At 31.4% G+C, this 21,436-nt stretch overlaps 1 protein-coding gene across 2 annotated transcripts; it reads left to right on the plus strand.

The window, feature by feature from the left end:
* The first annotated feature begins 1,749 nt into the window (after positions 1-1,749).
* On the plus strand, positions 1,750-10,608 carry LOC108342957 (DEK domain-containing chromatin-associated protein 4). 2 transcript variants are annotated; one of them, XM_017580903.2, is made up of 12 exons: positions 1,750-1,893; positions 3,174-4,387; positions 4,481-4,514; positions 5,445-5,524; positions 5,710-5,769; positions 5,937-6,047; positions 6,137-6,217; positions 6,329-6,400; positions 7,944-8,505; positions 8,752-8,858; positions 9,845-9,875; positions 10,134-10,608. In XM_017580903.2, the coding sequence occupies exons 2-12, from the start codon at positions 3,272-3,274 to the stop codon at positions 10,292-10,294; spliced, it is 2,415 nt and encodes an 804-aa protein (XP_017436392.1). In that variant the 5' UTR covers positions 1,750-1,893; positions 3,174-3,271; the 3' UTR covers positions 10,295-10,608. The 2 variants fall into 2 exon arrangements, with proteins under 2 accessions (XP_017436392.1, XP_017436393.1); XM_017580904.2 differs by lacking the exon at positions 1,750-1,893 and adding an exon at positions 1,963-2,168.
* Positions 10,609-21,436: the final 10,828 nt, after the last annotated feature.

Raw genomic sequence — 21,436 nt, forward strand, 5'->3', positions numbered from 1 at the left:
GTTGGATCTTGGTTTTCTGCAGATCTGTTTGTGGTTTTCTGGTTATTGATGGTGAAGAAGATGATCTCGTCACTGTAGATGGTGCGACGACGATGACAAAGTGGTTCATGTGGTGCGGCCTGATGCGAGTAGTAGGAGAGACGTCTTGTTGAGGATTGGTGGCGATGCTAGGGTTTGGCGGCGTCAATGGAGGATTTGTGGTGATGGTTGAAGATGACGACGATTCGTGGTTTTGATGGTGGTGGTCATGGAGGCTCGCGGCTGACGGTAAGGTTGAGGTGGTGGAGATAGGGTTTGGCGGTGCTAGGATGGACACTACGACGGCTTTGCAACGCGAATTAGGGTTAGGCGGCAGCGTAGGACGGTGATGGTGGCGACATAGTTGCGGCACGACGACAAGGAACAAGGAATTAGGGTTTTTCTAGAGAGGATGATGATGTGGCAGTTGACGTGGTAGGGATGATGATGTGTCAGAATTTAACTAGTTCATTATGGTTATGAAATGTCACTCCACCATGCCACTAGGCTACACATTTAACGTCGTCCACATAATTTAACGGTAGAGACTTATTGATTCAATTTTACATAGAAAGAAACCCAATTGAGCTCTTTCAAAATATGAGGACCTAATTAACACAAATATACAAATAGGGACCTCCGAAATGATTAAACCTTTAAAATATATTAAAAACATTTTTAATATATAAAAATAGTGTATTTTGAAGATGCAAAGATGACGGTAAAAAGAGTTTGAGAAAAAACTGAACTCCAAATAAAACACTATAAACTTGATTAATGACAAAAAAAAAAAGAAATTTTAGAACTCTAATTCTTCTAATTCTTTACTAAATATTTTGTATCTCTATATAATTAATTTGATTTTTATTTTAATATTTAATTTACAAATTGAAATGATTTTATTCTTTATAAAAATAATTAAAACTTTTTTTTTCAAGTTTATGATGTTCAGTGTGACATTGTAAAATCAAATAATTATATCACCTTGGCAACAAAAATTCATTTAAAAAATATAAAGATATTCGATAATTAATATAATAATGTTTTTATAAAAAATCAACTTAAAATATCTAAATTCATGAAATATTTAAAATTTAATTTAATAATTTTTTATTTTTCAATAAAAAAACACAAATATCAAATATGTCACCAAAGTTAACAGCAAAAATAAATAAAAAATTACTTCGTTAAAAATATACAAATTTTGAATATCTTTTTAATAAGACTTACTTAAACATATTCAAATATAATATAAATTTAAAACTTAATTAAACTTTAAATATAAAAAATAATTATTTAAAAATATTCACACAACCCAAATTTTCACATTATAATCAAATAACTAAATATATTTTCATTTCATTACATTCGTTCACAGGATTAAACCTTTTTGTTTTGGTAGATCATTAATTTTAAACTTTTGCTTTATACCCTTCAATAATTCATTAACTACTGAGGAAATAATCAAAATCTAACCACTTAAAATTAATAATTATAGATACAATGAAGTAACATGTAATAACTGTTAATAATTTTAGATAGAATGAAGTAACATGAATCATTAATTTCATTCAGATACAATCATTCAGTAATAACCAAGAAACACAGCAGGCATGCATGGCACAAGGAATTTCAACGACAACCGTCGATTTTGCACACGTACCCTTACCGAAACCCTTCTCAGCCATTGAATCCGAATTTCAGTGTTTTACATGACAACTTAACTGCATTTAAAATCCAGGTTTGAAGTCCGAACTACAAATTTCCAAAATAACCCAAACATCAGACAGTCACATTACATAGTTACTGTCAGTGGAACGTGCAATGTTTGAGTGAAGCTCTGTTGTGTTTTTTTTTCGTCCAACCCCTGAATCTGTAAGCTTCTTCTCTTCCAATTTTCCTTCTCCAGTGTGATTTTAGGTTTCAATGTTTGCATCTTTATATTCTCCTGGGTCAATTGTCATACGGGTTGGGACATTTGGGGGTGAGGGAAGTTTAGGGCTTTGAATCGAGGCACATAATTTTCTCGACGCTTAACTTCAATTTAGTCATTTAGACTGCGTTTGGCATCAAAGGTTCTCTCGGGGTGAAATTAAGAAAGAAAAATTGGCAATTTGAAGTTCCTAACCGGGGTTCTCTGCTGTGCTCCGGTGAGAATATTGTTTTTAAAATTTCATAAATAGGGTTACCCTTTTGATGGGGTGATGTGATTTTCTCTGGATATGAGGCTAAATTAATATTCAAGGATTGGTGTTTTTTTTTTAATTTATACCAATTTCTTCTCCTCCACTGAACTGTTTTGAGTTTTTGTTATGTTGGCATGTTGTTTATCATGTGCATTCCTTTGTTGGCTTTGTGGGTGTGTATGTTTGCGGTTACTTTTATGCTTTCATTGTAATTAAGACGGAATATATGAACTCATTACTTCTTCATTGTTGTTCCCATGACTGAAAGATATAATATGGCTCCACTGTGGTTAAATCGTAGTTATCGATGCTAGATAACAGCGTGTGGCAGCCAACCCTGGAAAGGTATAGCGGGATGGCTGTGGTTTTAATTTTCTTCATGCAGACATATAATCAATACTATGTGCATGGTACATGGCTGATGCATGACATACTCATAATTATTAATAAAAGGTCATAATATAGGTCTAGACAAAGCATTCAAATATTGAAATAGTATAGGAAACAGTTCTAGAGACTTAAAACATCAGGAGAAGAGAAAAGAAGGCTGATCCATTGCAGTTGTCGGAATAGTACTGAAAATGATAAAGAAAACTTGAATTTAGAAGTTGATGATTCCTATCTTGGGAACGTATGCTTGAATTATGTTGGTATTTACTTTTTGAATGAATGTATTTAGACTCACGGAATTGTATTGAATGTCATTAATTTTGTTTAACATTTTTTGAGAATATATGTATATATACTATACAGAATAGATTATATATACTATGCACGCAATTTCAAAATATCCAGCTCTAGTGTTTTTGGGGATGGCTGTTACGTGCCATTATCCTGGATTTAAATATCTGCCTTCTTGAAATTCCTTTCCATTGTAGCTAGTTTCTATGGTTTAATTTTCCCTCTATATTTGCACTTTGCTGTTTGAGTTTGCCATACTTTACCTAACTATGTTTTTTCAATCTCCAGGTAGGCTTCAGTTGTTCATTTTATCAGAGTGTAAAGAAGTTTGTGCTTAGGCAATAATAATTTTGTATATTTAGTTATTTACTGTAAATAAGATTGGTATGGGTGACGGAGAACCAGTGAATGAGGTTTCTAAGGCCGATTCCAATGGAAAGAGCTTGCAGGAAAAAACTTTGGAAGAAATTACTGAGAAAAAGGACTTGGAAACTGATGGAGGAAAAGGTTTGGAGAACAATGGAATCAAAGAGAATATTGTCAAAGAAAATGATGATAAGAAAGCTGATGGTGTAAAAAAGGTAGAAGAGGACACAAAAACAGTTGTGGAAGAAGAAGCAAAAGAGGATCAGAAAAAAGATGGGGTGAAAGAAACAAAAGAGGATCAGAAAGAAGATGGGGTGAAAGAAACAAAAGAGGATCAGAAAGAAGATGGGGTAAAAGAAGTAAAAGAGGATCAGAAAGAAGATGAGATGGAAGAAGCAAAAGAGGATCAGAAAGATGGAGTTGAAGATGTAAAAGAGGATCGGAAAGATGGAGTTGAAGATGCAAAAGAGGATCAGAAAGAAGATGACGTGGAAAAAGTAAAAGAGAATAAGAAAGCTGATGAAAATGTGGAAGAAATAAAAGAGGATAAGGAAGTTGATGGTGCAGAAGTAAAGGAGGGGAAGGAACATGATGTGAAAGAAGTCAAGGAGGATAAGGAAGTTGATGATGTGAAAAAAGTAGTAGAAGATAAAAAGGGTGATGATTTGAAAGAAATAGAGGAGGATACGAAAGCTGATCATATTTCTGAGAATGATGACATGGATGAAGACACTGGTGCTACTGAAACAATGGAAGGTAAACAAGAAAATGAAAAAGTGAAAACTGATGAAACAGAGGTGGAGGCTATGGAAGTAGACGGTGGCATTAAGGAGAAGGAGGAGAGTGATGAAAAGGAGAAAATTGGAGTGGCCCTGGAGGAGGATGAAGATGAGGATAAGGATAATATTGATAAGTCAAAAGAAGACAAGGCAGAAGATAGTAAGGCTGAGAAAGGACCAAAGAAACGTGGGAGAGGGAAGAACAATGGGGAGAAAGTGAAAGATAAAAGGAAGGAACTTAAGAAAATTGAGCCAAGGACTCCTACTATTGATCGCCCTGTGCGGGAAAGGAAATCAGTTGAGAGGTTGGTAGCATCAATTGATAAAGATGCATCCAAAGAATTTCACATTGAAAAGGTAATTGTTTTAAGTTTCACATTTGAGATAATTACCTTCAATTATGCATTTATTATAACTTAATTTGTTTACAGCTTCTCTTTCAAATTGCAGGGTCGTGGTACACCCTTAAAAGATATACCAAATGGTATTGTGCTTTCCTTTCTGAATTCTTCTTCAACAGTGGTCTTTTAATTGTGTTCTTTATATACTCAAGCCAACGGAAGTTAATCTAATGCCTGGTGTACTTGCTCAAACATTCCTCACATTTTTCCTAGGTTGACAATATCTAGATAAAACTGTACGATTTGAGTTTGACATATATCATGCAGTAAATAAGCCACATATTTTGTTTATATGCATTTCCAATTGTAGTCAAGAATGTGCCATTTGTAAAGATCGTTGATTTAAGATTGTGAAATTGTAGTTGTGTTGTGTCCCTTCAGTTCAATGATTATGTGAGTCAATGATATATGGTTAACTGCATCTTTCCCCTCAAAATATTGAGCCTCTCACCCTCCATATTGTATTGAGTTGGTGTTCCAGACTAACTACAGGAGTCATTACTTTGATTATACTATTGGCCAAAGTCACTACCACATACTGATTTGATTGTTTTGTGAACAATAATCTATTTATAAAATAGTTACTTTTTCCCTGCCTTTGCCTAGTGAACGAGAAAAACATTCTTGTATATATATCCCTTTCCCTCATACTCTAACTTCAATGACAATAATAATGATACAAACTGGGAACTATATTAATCCCTTCCTTTCACTCTTAATGGAAAATGAGATTATTAACTAATTATAGTTTATCCATGTTATTTAGTGTCTTTTTTCTAATGTGTCTCTGGAATCTTTAGCATTCAAGATTGTGGGAGAACAGAGTGGAGTATTAAATTGACCAGAATTTATTACTTATAGGAAAAGGTTCCTGGAACAGATAAATAAAATTGAGCTGATATATTGGGGATATTTTGTTTTCTTATATGCTGTTAAGTGTGCATCCATGTACATGTCTCCGCTTTTTCTGAACAGCTGATAACTTTATGACTCTTGCATTTTTTTTTCTCTAGTGGCTTTTAAGCTATCTAGAAGGAAGACTGATGATACCTTCAAATTGCTCCACACAATTCTCTTTGGAAGGAGAGGGAAGGTATACCTTTCTTATAATTTTTTGTTTTATACAGTTTTTGTATTATTCCACCACAGTATTGGAGGATATGCAATAGTGCTCGCCAATATTGTTAAAAAGTTAAACACTCAAATCTTACCTGGTGCTCAAATGTCACCCTAATGTTATTATGCTTTCATTTAAATCTTTTCTCAACTCTTTTGCAGGCAATTCAGATCAAGAGTAATATATCTAGGTTTTCTGGTTTTGTGTGGCGTGATAATGAGGTAATTATTACCTTTATATAATAAAAATTTGGTACTCGTAACTTGGATCTATATATCATAAATTAAAGTCGTAGAGTTTTGTTTATAGTAACTTCTTTTTTTAATTTCTTGCTTTTCTGGTTGAAGTGCTCTTCAATAGTTCTAAAGTCCAAATATTGTTACTGCAGGAAAAGCAAATGATTAAAGTAAAAGAAAAACTTGACAAGTGTAATAAAGAGAAGTTACTGGAATTCTGTGATTTGTTTGACTTAACAATTGCCAGGGCAACAACGAGGAAGGTGTGCTGGTTAGGCATTAGTGATGCTCTTTTACTAATACCATTTAACACAGATCTATCATCATTGCTTATAATTTTTTCCTTAAGCAGGAAGATATTATTACTGCGCTGATAGACTTTTTAGGTGCCCCTCATGCAACCACTACTGTGTTACTTGCAGAAAAAGAGAAGGTTTTAATTGTTTTTTTTTTGTTTCAATTTTTTTCCTTGATGTGGTAATTTTTTTACCTAGGCAACTATGTTCTGGTCACAGCACTCATCCTATTTTATGATTTAACAAAGGGAAAAAAGCGGAAGCATGCTGTAAAACGGGGTTCTTCAAGATCTGGGACAACTTCGAGACGTTCTGCAAAGGTAATATTTCACTCCTTCAACTTAACGGATTTAAAATGTAATTTAAGCAATGAACTATGATTTGTGTTTCAAAGTCAAGTCTTGCAGTAGAATGAATACCAGTGCTGCATTCTTTTGGAATAGCATATTTATCTCGCATTTGCTTGTTTTATACTCTTCATTGCTATTCTTACTACCATGGAATTGTCCTTTGTCCTATTATTCCATGACTCTGTGTTTGATTCACTAATAATTGAGGAAGGAAAATACTATAAATACTTATTCGTAGTTTGATTTTAGATGTGGTCACAGGGAAGCACAAAAGCATGGCTTACAGGTCAATTTAAAATTTTTGCTACTTACTAAATCATGGGACATATTTTTTTCCAAAGGGACAGGGTTATGACAAGTCAAAACATCTCATTTTCTTTCAACTTATAACTCACTTCTCTCATGTGTTCCTTTCACTCACACACAGATAAGTACACCATAATAAAACTGTATGTGCACAGATGATCAACTTCTAAAATATCTGATATCCTTTTAGTATTTTTCCTGTGGTTATATCTGGATCAATATAGATGTAAAATATTGAGCTATATATGCATCATACAACATAGTCAATTGTGATTTGAATTGTACAATCTTATGATTCTGTGATTTTTCCACCCTTGGCGATCTCGATCCTGAATATAAATGGAAATTTGTGGGATCATTATAATTTGTTAACAAAATCAGTCATGGGAATTTGCAGTTTTGACCTTTTGCTGAAGCATTTCCAACTTTTGACCTAAGTCCTTCTCTTCAGCCAAACCTATTGCCTATGTTCTGTCGTTGGAGAGTCTATGTTCTGCATCTGGTCTACATTTCTGTCAATGCAAAATGCTGGGTGAGGAGGTGGTGGTTGATGTGAGAAAAGACTAGTTTTTTTTTTCTTGGTGATATAAGTTGAAAGCTATAAGAGAAGGGACAAGGGTTTTCTAAAAGTGAATATAGTTGTACTGGCATAGAGATCTAGAGAGACAGAACCATTGATGAGATTTAGGAGAGAAAAGGGAGATCAAGTGTTTTTGGAGAGGATGGGTGGGACAACTGGGATTTGGGGATTCGGGTACATCAATCAATGGATGTGGATCAAGTGAGATTGGGTCAGACCAGAGGACAGATCATACCAGACTAGGAGAGTGTTGCAGAACCCTAAAGAAAATATTGATTTTTGGGTTGATCAACCCAGTCCATGGGTGGGTGTGAAGCTTGAATAAGTTTACCAATTTGATGGTCTGACAAGAAATCCTAGTGATCCTAGGTGTAAACAAGCATGGAAGAAGCCAGAATGTTTTGGGATCATACTTTCCTATTAGAATAATTATGATTTTGACAAAAGTGGTGGTATAATTTGGTATTAGTTGTGTGTATTCTATAGCATTTCATGTTAATCTAATCCCTTATTATTCACAATATAGTATCTACATAAGGGATATGTGCAGTTTCAGTTTGTTTTAACTGGTAGCTTCTTAGTTAATTTGGTTTTCTTTTGCCCAACTTTTTGGCATGTATTTTTCAGAGGCTGAAGAAAAATGAAGATTCTTCAGTAGTGCGGAGACAGAGTACAACTGACACAGAGGATGAGTCAGAGGAAGACGAGAAAGATGATGAAAATGAGGAGGAAGATGAGAAAGATGATGAAAATGGTGTTCCTGAAAAATCTGAGGATGAAACACCGGAGAAATCTGAGAGTGAAGAGAAAAGTGATTCTGGGAGTGAATCTGAAGACATGAAAGAAAAGAAAAAACCTTCTAAAACGTCATCGACAAAAAAGGAACCTGCTAAGAAAAGTAAAATCGAGAAAATTACAGTTGCCAATAAATCTCATTCACCACCGAAAAGAGCACCTAAGAAACCTTCATCCAATATCTCAAATTCTGAGGATGATAATGACGGAAGTCCAAATCCAAAGGTCTTTTCAAGGAAGAAGAAAAACGAGAAAGGAGAAAAGCAGAAGACTGATGATGATAGCAATGAAAGTCCAAATCCAAAGGTTTTTTCAAGGAAGAAGACTAATGAGAAAAAAGGAGTGCAGAAGAGGTCAACAACACCTACTAAGTCTGCCTCCAAAGAGAAAACTGGTAGATATCTTGAGTTCTCATTTTCTTTTGTCATTATTTAATTTTAAAATGTTTATAACTTGGAGGCCTGTTTGTGTATTAAAAAATATTTTTTAGCTGAAAACAAATATTCAAGTATTTCTACTCGTCACATTTATTTTCCCATTTCCATTTGTTTAAATGGTGACGTTTTTTAATTGGAAAACTGATAACTTAATGAACTTCATCCTTGTACATTTTAAAACATCTTCCTGTTGTATCAAGCAGAAAAGGTTGCCAGAGGAAAGAGCATGAAAAAGGAGAAGCTGAGCCCCAGTGATACTCAATTGCGTGAGGCAATATGTGAAATTCTTAAAGAAGTGGATTTCAATACGGTAAGATGTTGAAATAAACTTTACTTAACTCAGTAACTAGCTGAATTTTTATGTTTAATACATAGCTAAAACTTGTGGGACGCAATCTTGTATAAAGTAATCTGTGTAGTAGATATTAGAATGTTGCACTGTATGTGATAGGAATAGGACTGATTGCACTATAGAGAAAAAACGTCGTGGTAGCACCTATTGTAGTAAAAACGATAGAAACTCGCATTAGCTGGTTTGGCATGTGGTAAGAAGATTTGTACAAGCTCCAATAAAGAAAGTATATCAGATGGAGAGTTGCCCGATTGCTAGTGGTAGAGGGAGATCCTACTATAGGTGAAACGGTTAAGAAGGGTTTAAAGGTGAATAATTTGTTTATATACATGATTTACAACAAAACATTATGGGATCAATTGATGTAGGTATCTGACCCAGTCAGCGAGTAAAGACTGTTGTTGTTTGTAACGCATAGATAAAGCACTGAAAAACTATTTATAAGCTTCTTGTTCTACTTCATAATGTATCTTAACTGAGATACGGTCAAAATCCTCCTTGAAAGCTTGACAAATAACACTAGGTTAAGATATCTTGGTATTCTCTCTGTCACTGTTACTTGAACATATTTATTTTCCTTTTAACCATTATATGTGTGTGTGTGTGTGTGGTGTGGCATGACCCACTAATTGATGCTTTAATCATTTACATAATCTGTCAAGTTGGTGAGACAGATGATTAAACGTGTGTAGTACTTGGCTCGCAGTTTAGAATGTAGCACTGGCAGCAGATTTGTTACATATCAAACCTCTTAACATGTTTTCATTTATACAAGTCCTTCATATTCCATTCCGTGTGGAATTTATAGAATTCTTGTATGTAATTTTGAATGTCATTTATGATGTTTTGCCCGAATGAACCAGATAATGTCAATGTTGTATTTAGTATCTATACTGAATGTTCTCTCTTTTTTCTAAAATTAAACCCCTTTTCCTCTTTTGCAGGCCACGTTTACTGACATTCTGAAGCAACTTGGTATGCACTGAGGATCCTTTTTACTTTTTTTCTTACTCAAATGCATAATTATAGCTATACCTTTTCTCAATTTCAACTATGAGATGGTGGTACATTTGTTCCTGTAGTAACAAGAGATCTATAGTCTGTATCTGATCCTGATTTTTGTATTATTCAAACCTGAACGGAATAATTTTAACTATAGTTTGATTAATATGGTCTTATATAATTTCCTAACTTAAAATTAAGTGCGTAACAAAGTTGCCCTTCATTTTTCAGCCAAGCAATATGATATGGATCTGGCTCCAAGAAAGGCATCTATAAAGCTCATGATTCAAGAAGAGCTGACAAAACTAGCTGATGAAGCAGATGATGAAGATGGAGAAGAGGATACCGAAAAAGATAAAACCCCATCATCAGGTAAGAAGGTTAAAGCCTGATTGATGTGTAGACTTGACTGCTTGGAGATAGGCTTAGCAATGTATAATACTATAACCCTTGTTATACATGCTTCATCTGTACACTTTGATGGGTGGAAGTGGCTGTAACTTATTCTTAGCATCCATCCAATCTGAAGTAAACAAACTTGTACTTTGTCAATTTAGGCTTTTGGTGGGCTGCCAATGTGCAGCTTCTTGTTTACACCAACGGAATTTGTAGGGTTTATATTGTTCAGGAATACATCTGACCAAACTACACAGCTCAAACAATCTGTCTAGTTTAATAAATATTTGACCTCTGAAGTTCTCATCCATGTATGCTCATGTTGATAACTATTGCCTTTGTTGGTGGATGAAGTCTCTATCTTTCACATCGCAAGATTTTCATGCTCCATCATTTATGTAATGGATTTGACAATCACGCCTTCACTGGCGGTAGTGGCAGTCCAGTAGTAGTGATGATCCCCATTTTCCATGTGTCTTGCAATAGCTCCGTTCCACGTTCTATGGTTACAATTCGAGTCTAGATTTTCTGCTGGCTTTTTTGGTGTTTTTTTCTGCTGAACATTAAAAATACAATGATGGTGATACTTTAAAATTATTTTTAATATATTTTAAAACATCAAAATCAGTCAGTATATTTTGAAGGTACAGTAGAAAAACAACACAAAAAATCAGTTTCCCATGATGAAACTCAAATTTGTCCTTGAGCAATCCAAGGTGTGGGATACAGTGGCCTATTACTTCGAAATTTTCACATTACTCTCCAAAATTTATCAATATCAGCCATGTCAATCTTCTAGCATGGACCAATATGATACTAACATTTGTATATTTTAGTGACTAGGGTGGCACTTTCATATACTTAAATTGTCTATTGTCAATTGTTTTAGTAATGAATTTGGTAAGCAACTCCAATTTCATTATCAACCCTGTTTCTGCAAGTTTGGTTTAGTTCTTTCAAACATGTATGCCTCTGCCATTGTGGTTTGAAAAAGGTTGATTGTGGAATGAAATTGAACAGTAAGTAGGGAAGATTGAAGGATATACACAAGCAATTTCTTGTGTTCAAAGTTGGTGAGTGAAGAAATTGTAAGTGAGGGATTGGATGAGATGAGAGACACAAAAAATGTACAAATGAGAAAAAGTGACAAACAGCTTCTGCACAAAATAAAATAAAGACTCAAGAATGTTATTTTCTAAGAAAAAAATAATTTTTTAAGTCTCTCTAAGTAGAAAAGAGAAATATGAATAACATATATTAAAAATATTCACAGATTTATTATTTTAAGATTTTTAGATTGAAAATGCTACTATATTTTTTTATATAGATAGATTGACTCATAACTAATTAAAGTAGTTTTTTAATTTTTTAATTTTTATCTTCCTATATTCTTTCTTCTTTCATTCTATTTTGGTCTTCTTCACAGAAAAAAAAATATATGATCAATGTAAGTGGAGCAAATAAAAAAGTTTTTTGGTTAGAAATCTTGTCCACTAAGACTAGTGGAACACCAAGAAAATGTAATTATAGAGATGAAGGTGATTTTGACAATGATTTTGGTGAAGATTTGAGGTGTGTAGTTGACCAAGTGGGGACATTTAGAAGGATAATTAATTTAAAGCCATTTGATGCATTAAATATGAGATGGTTTAACATAAAATATCCTTCACACCTAACCCAACAATTTCAATCATTCTTATTTGAAAATCATTTACGATCACATATGCACACAAAGAAAAATTAAAATGAAAATAATTAAAAAAAAAATTCTTATGTTTTCCCTCGTTTTCAGGATAGCTTGATTTAGATTTTATTAAAATACTTGTTTAAAAAGAACTGATTTCCTTTCATTGACGATATTTCAGAATAAAATTTGCTTCCTCAAAACTAAGAAAATTAGTTTAGAATTACTGAAACCCGAGGACACATGCATAAGAAAAAGGGATAATATAAATATAATTTGCTTGTGTTTACATTGTAATTAAAGAGAAGCAAGAAATATACGTTAAGAAAATAGATGTAGAATGAGAAAAGATGTTTACACGTGAGGAATGTTACAGAATTTTATTCCTGGTTCCTATTGTTAGTGTATGAGAAGAAGGACTACTGTCCTCGTATTTACTAGCAGTGACAAAATAGTGGTGAAAACATAAAAGTTTCAATATGTTTTTAATTATTTGGGGTATTAGTATTTTTTTTTCTCAATTAAACAAATTATTTCTTAATTTCTTATTTTGATATATTGTTTCTAGTTTAAGAATATAGAGGACATTTGTCATATTTAAGGATGGTATAAAATAACAATGTCCATAAGTATTTGCAAATAAAATTTATAGCAAATAATTAGTATTCAAAAATATTTATTATTCATAGACAGGGAATATTTTAATAATCTCGTATAAATAGATTGAGTATAAGTATCATGTTATCCATTCGCAAAAAATTAAAATAAAATTTAATTTATATTTTATTAAGTTAAATTTAATTAAAATTAAAATTAATTTATATTTTATTAAGTTCAATTTAATTAAAATTAAATTTTAATTTTATATTTAATTTATTTTATATTATATTTTATTTAGATTTTATTTTAAAAAATAATAAAATATATTGTTTTTAAATATTTGTGGGTATTCACAGATACCGTAAGATTTTAAAATATTTGTAGATAATTTTTAAACAGATATTCGGCGAATAACGAGTGAATATTTTTGCTACTGGTTGAATAGTAAATAGAGAATATCCGTGTTTGACCCAACCTTTTGTTGTGCCTATTAATAATATAATAAAAAAGATCTCAAGTTGGCACATGAATATAATTAAGAGGTGTGATAGTTTTAATGTCTATTAAAAATTCAAAAATTAAATATGTTTATAATCCCTAAATTTGAATGTAAAATCAAAATTTTCTATCTATTTCAAATTTAGATATATTTTGGTTCCTAAACTTTAAAAATAATTGAATATTGTCTTTTTAATTTAATAATATTAATTTTACATTTACATATCAAAATTTGAAATAAGACAAATTTTATTTTTGGGTTGAAATTTAAAAACTAAAAGTGTATTTAATTTAGAATTTAAATATATATTCTGTAACATCCCAATTTTCTTAGTATTCAATTACAATAAGATATATTACATCCTTAATAAAACAAGACAGTTGATTCGAGAAAAAACATATAAATTGTCGTTACAATTATCCAAAATAATATATAATAGCAAGATATATATATATATATATATATATATATATATATATATTACAAGGAAATATACTACACTAAAACAAAAGTGTAGTATAGACTTTACAAAACAACATGAAATAATTATAAGTCCTACTCTAAACTTCAGCTTTGCCACAAGCTAGCTCCTATCCACCAGAGATTAAAATAACTAGAAAACACTAAAAGGTACGGTGTTGAATAATGTTGTGAAAAACTTTTTGCCAAAAGACGTTTAACAATCTTGGTGATGGTCAGATGATCTACACAGGTTGTTAAATGCTTGATTTATAAAGTACTATTTAAACCACATGTTCAAAGATAAAGTGTTTTCAAGATTTTTAGCAAAGCTACTGTAGTATTTTAAGAAAGACAGCTCTTAAAGAAAACAACGTCTGATGACAAGAGTGTTTATCAATGGTTAACTTTTCAAGCACATGCAGTGTTTGTAAATAATATGTTTTGTAAAGATGAAGCAATAAACACACAATTGTTTTATACTGGTTCACTCAACTAAGCTACGTCCAATTCTCCTTTAAGACCTCTTAGAGGGTTCCACTATAATCTCAACAAGATTACAACCGAGTATTAGCATCCCTCCTAGTTACACCTAGTCACTCCTAGTAACGCCTGTTATGCTGACTATAACTAAGTATTAGCACCACTCCTGGTAACACCTGTTACGCCGACTAGAACTGAGTATTACCACCACTCATGGTTACACCTAGTCAATCCCGGTAACACTTGTTACGTTGACCAGTTGAGTTTACCTACTCCTGGTTTCCACTAGAAAATCGTAGTAACACTTGTTACGTTTTCTAATTGAGTTTCACCCACTTTTGGTTTTCACTAGACAATCTTGGTAACGCCTGTTACGTTGTCTACTAAGAGTTTAACTCAACTAAGTTAATCACCAAGTGTTTGAGTTCTTTTCAGAATGTACAATCAATCAAATTGTTTACAAGTCTTAGACGATAACTCTCACAAAGAGGATGTGTTTACAATACAACTCAATCTAATAGACTTTGTAGGATTTTCTCTCTTCTTACAAATGTAAGCTTATGACTTTATGAGGCTTGGAAATATATTCTCAACAATTTTGTTCTTAAACGAGTATGAGCTTATTTTTTGTCTTTCACGTTGTTAATGTGTTTATCCTTTTTGTTCTTCTTTTCAAGGATTCTTCTATTTATAGGCTTCATGGAAAAAGATATATTACACAATGTTTGTCTTTAAGCTTTAGATCTTCGTAACCTTTTTGTAGGTAGCATCCATAGGTTAAACTCAGCGTGTCAGAGTATGCACGCTTTTTGCAGTACTTTGTCTAAAATAGGTTGTACGATTTCCTCAACACAACTTTTGATGAAAAGAACATTTCATGAATGTTTTCTTTATTTCTAATGTTCACTTCTGACTTGTTCATGATGGAGTAGGTGGATGCTTGTAATAGGCATCTACATAAAGTAGAATAGAAATGCATGTTAGTAGATATGTCCTTCTTCTTATTACTTTTGTTATTTGAAACGTTGTACATTTAATGTTTTGCATTGCATGTTCAAAACAATTTTGTAGATCGTTTAAGAACTTTTGACAAGATACCAAGTATTGATTCATAAGGATTTCATGATTGGACGACATTAATATTTGTATCAAGGTATAGGTTAGCCTTTATCAGACGTTTACTTAACAGCGCTTCATTTAATGATCTTTGTTTATGAGAGTGTGTTTAGGAAAGTGTTTTTCAACATATTGTTTTTGGAGTGTTGTTTACAACTTTAGCACGTTTACCAAAAACATTATGCAGCACATGTTGCATTGTTTGGCAAGATACAAAAGAAGTGCATTTAGCAAATATATTGTTTAAAGATGTGTTTACTGTCATGATAGTGCGTTTACTAAAACATCATTTGATGGCCCGTTTACAGAATTATCAAGCATTGATTTGTTCATAGTAAAACATCGTTTAATAGTGCGTCTATTATTAATATGATCGTTTGGTCCTAATGGGTTTATTGAAACTTTTTCTTTGTTCTTTCAGATGTTGTAACGTTTGTTTCATACAATGTCTTTCATCCAACGATATTATTTTTACAGGGATTATACTTTTGTCAATTACTCATTTTGTTTATAGTTTCTTTGTTAAACTTCAAAACATTAAAGTGTTAGACGGTTCTGTCTTATAGACGATCTTATCTTAATAGAGACACCCCCGAAGCTCACACCATTAAGGTAATCATTACAAAAGAGAAAACAAACACACACACGAACAGGAAAAGACAAAAGGGTAAGCTAAAGTATCAAAAGAACATTCATACATTTTAAAACAATAATACCATATTCATAATATAAATCAAGCAATACAAAATAATCATATCAACTTTAAACTTCGACCATCTAGATACATGTATTGATGTCAGACTCATGGGGGACCTACCCTGTGTGGTAAAACAACTCGTCTAAAAATCATACTACAACTCCATTAAACTACCAGGCACCAAGGTTAATCCGTCAAACATATATGGTTAATGCATGACCATTAGATTAAGAACCTCCTACTACTCTCCACGACATAATCACTCATCTCTACTTGAGATTGAGAGTTATTGAGAGTGTCAAAATCATTCCCCAATCCCGGAGCCCCTACTTCAATACATCCATAACAGAACAACCAGAAGGATTTCCTTATGGAATCCTTTTCACCTCATACTTAAATCCATAAAAATACTTATATATTGTTTAGTATCATCAAACAAAACAATCCTCCAATTCAATATACATTATATTCATTTAAACCGCTTAAAATAAGCCTAAATCATGTTATAAACCAATCCTAGTTTCATCATTCACACAATCACAATCATTGAACACATCACAAGAGATATAGGAAAACTTAGTTAAAATTATGACATTCTTGCTCAACCACCAGATTTTGTTCGTTCATCTAAAGCTCTCTCACTCAACTACCAGATCTGCTCGCTCAACTAGAGGTGCCTAATAACACTCTCGCCCAACACTAAATTTTCTCACTCAATGAGAAAATCACTAGAACTTAAGTTTCAAAATCTTTCAAAAGTTGCCCAGCAAGTATATTTTTGCCCAGCGACCGTCAAGTTAGTGAACTCTCTGATTTTGATTTTTTCCAACGAGATTTTGCTCGCCCAACAACCACCAAGTTAGTAGCTTTTCGACTTTGAATTCACCTAGTGAGTACATGCTCGTTCGATGAGTCTACATAATTCTGCACAAATAAGGTTCTGCAGATTTATGTCATACCAGACATGTAAGACCAATCTACCATTAACTCTAAACACCAAAACAATCATTCATAAGATAAAACACGAATCAATGACTCAATTCACCTAAGATTGAATACTCATTTGTTCAAATGACCGACAATTTAGTACATTCAAATCAAATCATTACCCAAAAAACTAATACAACAGATTTCACATATTATAAACCAAATTTTAGGGAACTAAGTGGTTAACTAAGTCCTAATTGACACAAAAATAGACTCCAAACATTAGGTTCTCTCATAAAACAACTCCTCTAGAATTTCATCTATTAAAACCCTCAATCTTAAACCAAAATCAACTATAACTCTATTCTTTTATACTACAATTCAACAGAAATTCCCAACTCAATACAACATCACTTCCATCAATTCAAGCAACTAAAGCAGGTACATTCAACAATCAATCACTACAAAGTTTGTTCGATATTAGAAAACATATATTCAAACCAAATTCAAACAATCATGTACATATCATCATAATTTCAGCAAACTCATTTACTCAATTCAATAATTCAGTCAATTTAATCAAACTAAAGTACACCAAATCATATTTATAAAAATAATAAAACAACATAATTAAGATATTTAGTTTCCCTTATCTGTTAGAAACAAAATATACATGCAAAGTAAAACGTGAGGGTTCAAGAAAAAGAGCTAAAACTAACTTACTCTTTTAGACAAATTGATCAGATAAGTTGGTAGACCTTGCCCCAAGGATCATAGAGGTGCTTCCTGATCTTCAAACAGATGAATAGAAAGTTAGAAATCTTAGAAAAAAGAAAGAGAACTCTAGAAAAGTGATTTCTAGAAGGATAGTGTATTTTCAAATAATGAAATTCATTCTAAACGAAACTATTTATATTAAAATAATTTAATATTAAACTAATAGAGTTTTACTATTTTTAAACCATTGTCACCTCTAAAAAGCTATTTTCTAGGTCTTTATATCTTTAGTCATTTAAATTAACGATGAAATTTATGTGATGTTTTAATTAAAAGCTTTTATTTTGTAAATTTTAATTTCACAAAATGCTAATTTTTAATATTATAATAAGATGAGGTTAGGAACATTTCTTTCATCATTTCTTGTTTCATTTTCACATTCCAAAATTTCGTTTGTTTTAAAGAAACAATAATCTTAACATCAACCAAAATCTCTTAATTAAAGTCAAACTTTATCATATTAACTTTTGTCATTTGTTAAAACTGACTTTATCATTTGAAAAATGAAGTAATGTTATCAATGACAATTGTCAAATGGAGATCTTCTATTGTCAATGTTTAGAGAGATCTAATAAAGAACGAGCTTCATGGCTTGTTAGTAACAAAAATTAGTGATTATGGACAAATTATAATTATCCTTTTGTTAATTAAACGAATTTCTTTTGTATAGAATGACTAAAATAGTATCTTCCTAAATAAACGTGAGTTAATATGAAGATGCATTAACTAATATACTAATAAAGTTTTCTATCAACATTCAATCATATGAATCAAACTTTGTATTAAAAGTGTAATTAAAATATTTCTATCAAATTGAATCATAAATTATTATATTATTATATAAAAAAGGTTTATTGAGGTTTGTAGTGATTACTTTAAATAATATATATACTCTTTTCAAATGCGTATTTTTCCCTAAAAAGGCAATAACGTAAACATTTTTATATGATTAATGGCATATGAATGAAGGGAAAACTTAAAAAGAAAAAAAAGCATTGGAAAGAGAGTATATAGTACACATGCTACATGCGTTGTTGTGTGTAGTGACATGTTTGGTAGAATGAAAAAGTTGGTTAAAGAGAAGGAAAGGGAAAAAGAAAAGTGATGGATAAGTTGGTAATGATGTTTATGTTGGTGCTGTTGGCACTATTAAAGTTCCTTATGTGATCACACACTTCTTAATTAATTCACTTACCCTTTCTTTTCAATTTTATTCTTTCTTTTTCTACCTCTCTCGTACGAGGTTGCTAACAACTGCATAAACCTTATTCAAACTTTATCGGATCATTTTTATGAAAAACAACTAACTTTTTGGTATAACTTTTTTTTTTAAATAATCTAAATTTTTATATCATTTTTTTTAACAAAATTATAAACCTCTGTCAACTGTCATCGTTAAAATTCATACATCCAAGATATTAATTACTTTGAAATATCAACTTCCCTGATTTTATCTTTAAAAAATATCTCAAAAAATTAAAAAAATATATATATTTAAACTATCTTAAATCTTGATTAAATAATAATAATAATTCTTAAATTAATTTTTTATTTCTATAATAACTTTGTTGGTGTTTTTTACTCTACTTAAAAATGTAATAAATATTTCCTCGATAACCTGTATAAATCTCATTTCTTATTATGAGGATTTATTATTATTATTATTAAGATTAATTACACATTTTATTAGACAACTATCATCTTCTACAAATTATATCATCTAAGTTTTTTTTTTATTCCTTTTATTAATTAATTAATTGAGTCTCCGAACATAATTAAAAAAATTACTTTGTTTTTATAATTGATTGTATAACATAATTACGAAAAAGTGTAAACATAATTAACTAAATGGCATTGTTTTGATAAAAAAAAAAATTAGTTTTACTACATAGCGCGGTTAGATATTTAATGGATTGACAAAACTTTATAAAAAAATTATTTGGATTTTTTAAATTCAAACCTGAATAATTAGATTAAGTTTTAAATCCAAATCCATGTTTTTGAAAAATAAAATAGTTTTAGTGTTTATATATTAGTTTTGTATCTTTCTTAAAATTTATATTTTTTGGAAATTAGTTTTAAATATAAAATAATTTGAAACATTATATATTTTTAAGAGCGATTTTTAAAATATTTCATATTTTATAAAATGTGTAATTAGTTAATAAATTAAAAAAAATAAATAAATAAAGTTAGGTGCAATGTTTGGTACACGTCTTGAATGTGGGTGTATGCCACTTCCTAATATGAGTAAATGGTGTAGTACTTAAAAGGTTGAACATTAAAATGTGAGGATAAAGAGTTATGATTAGTATATTTTTGGCTTAAATGCTTACTTCCGTCCTGAATTTCTGTTTAATATCTGGTTTTAAAAATGAATACATGAGATCCTTATGTTATGAAAAGTGTATGAATAAGGTCATATTCGTTAAGTTGACAACAACGAGGTTAAGTCCATGCTGATGTGGCCATACTTTTTCTCTTCTCTCTTATGCTGTTCAGCTTTTTTTTTCTCTTGTTCAGCTTTTTCTTTGATGATTTGTTGAACTTGTTCTTTCTTTGTGGACCTTATTCATGTACTTTTCATAACATAGGGACCCAATGTCTTCATTTTTAAAATCGGGTACTAAACAAAAATTCACCTCTTAACATGGGGACAAAGTAAGCATTTAAGTCTATATTTTTTTTAGTAGGAAGATGTAAATAAACAAATAATATGTATGATGTAAACATTAGTGTTTTGAAAACGGGTCATTAACTCGATTTGGCTCGGTGTAGTGAGCTAATCTAACTTAATTCACTTATTAGCGAGTGAAAAAATTTGAACTACTCAGCTCATGATAGGTTGATTGGTTAAACACGTTGGTTCATTTAATTACAAGTTTTTTTCAATTAAAAAAATAACAAAATGTTTCTAATTCAAATCTAAATAAAGGAGAAAGATCTTAAATTATATTTATGATCAATCAAATATAAGATTTCATTCATACAAAGATATCACAAAATCTTCTTAAAGCTTCATAGTGATTCAAATTTGTTTCTACATAAAAATTGAGTTACTAAACATATATTTGTGGATTTTTTATGTTGCTTAATTATTCCATATAAAAATAATTCATGTAAACTTCCATTTCAATATTGTAAAGTTACTAGTCCAACAAAAAGTACATATTAGAAAAATTAAGTGGGTTAGTGAGCCAACTCGGCTCACCACAGGTTCAATCCAAGTTAACCAGTTCTTAGTGAACTGAATTCAAAATTGACCCTTATCAAAATTTCAATTTTTTTTAACACAACCCTGTCTGAACTCTTGGTAGGCCGGGTTGACTCAGGTTTCAACCCGTTTTGATAGCACTAGTAAACATACTTGTTTCGAGTATAGGGTCAAGCAAATTCTACAAACACCTTCACAATTTCCTTCCAAGTTGTTCGGTTAGTTGTATCTTCGTCCTAGCTCCAACCGACCGGGGATATTTGCAAAAGGTACTCCGATGCTTAAGTTAGTAAACTGTCTTTACGGAGATCAGAACAATAGTCTTAAATACACAATAAATGCGATCACCTACCTCTTACTTACCTTTGACATTTATTTATAGTTTTTGATATGAACCTAAGATTAACGAAACCTTAATTACATACCCAATCTCAGTCCATTGTACTTAATTGATACTTACCTTTAACCTTGCTCCTTTACGTCTTTGTTGAGGGAATTTTTTATTAAGGCCGATCGTTTGACTTCTGCTTGTACAGAACTAGATGATGGCGTTGTGATTGTTTCGCTTCACCCTACATGCCTCGCTCTCTGGACCGTTTGTTCCTTCTTATTACCTAGGTTCGTCCGACCATAAGGTACAATACTCATTGTCCATAATTTTAAACTATTTTGAATTAACATT

This window comes from Vigna angularis, chromosome 6 (assembly GCF_016808095.1).
Source record: "Vigna angularis cultivar LongXiaoDou No.4 chromosome 6, ASM1680809v1, whole genome shotgun sequence".
Taxonomy (NCBI): Eukaryota; Viridiplantae; Streptophyta; class Magnoliopsida; order Fabales; family Fabaceae; genus Vigna; species Vigna angularis.

What these genes read in the sequence shown, in the direction of transcription:
- LOC108342957 (XM_017580903.2), top strand. Translation starts at nt 3,272, where the DNA reads ATGGGTGACGGAGAACCAGTGAATGAGGTTTCTAAGGCCGATTCCAAT. An exon ending in TCTTTGGAAGGAGAGGGAAG is followed by an intron (nt 5,525 to 5,709) that starts GTATACCTTTCT and finishes ACTCTTTTGCAG; the next exon opens with GCAATTCAGATCAAGAGTAA. An exon ending in TTGTGTGGCGTGATAATGAG is followed by an intron (nt 5,770 to 5,936) that starts GTAATTATTACC and finishes TTGTTACTGCAG; the next exon opens with GAAAAGCAAATGATTAAAGT.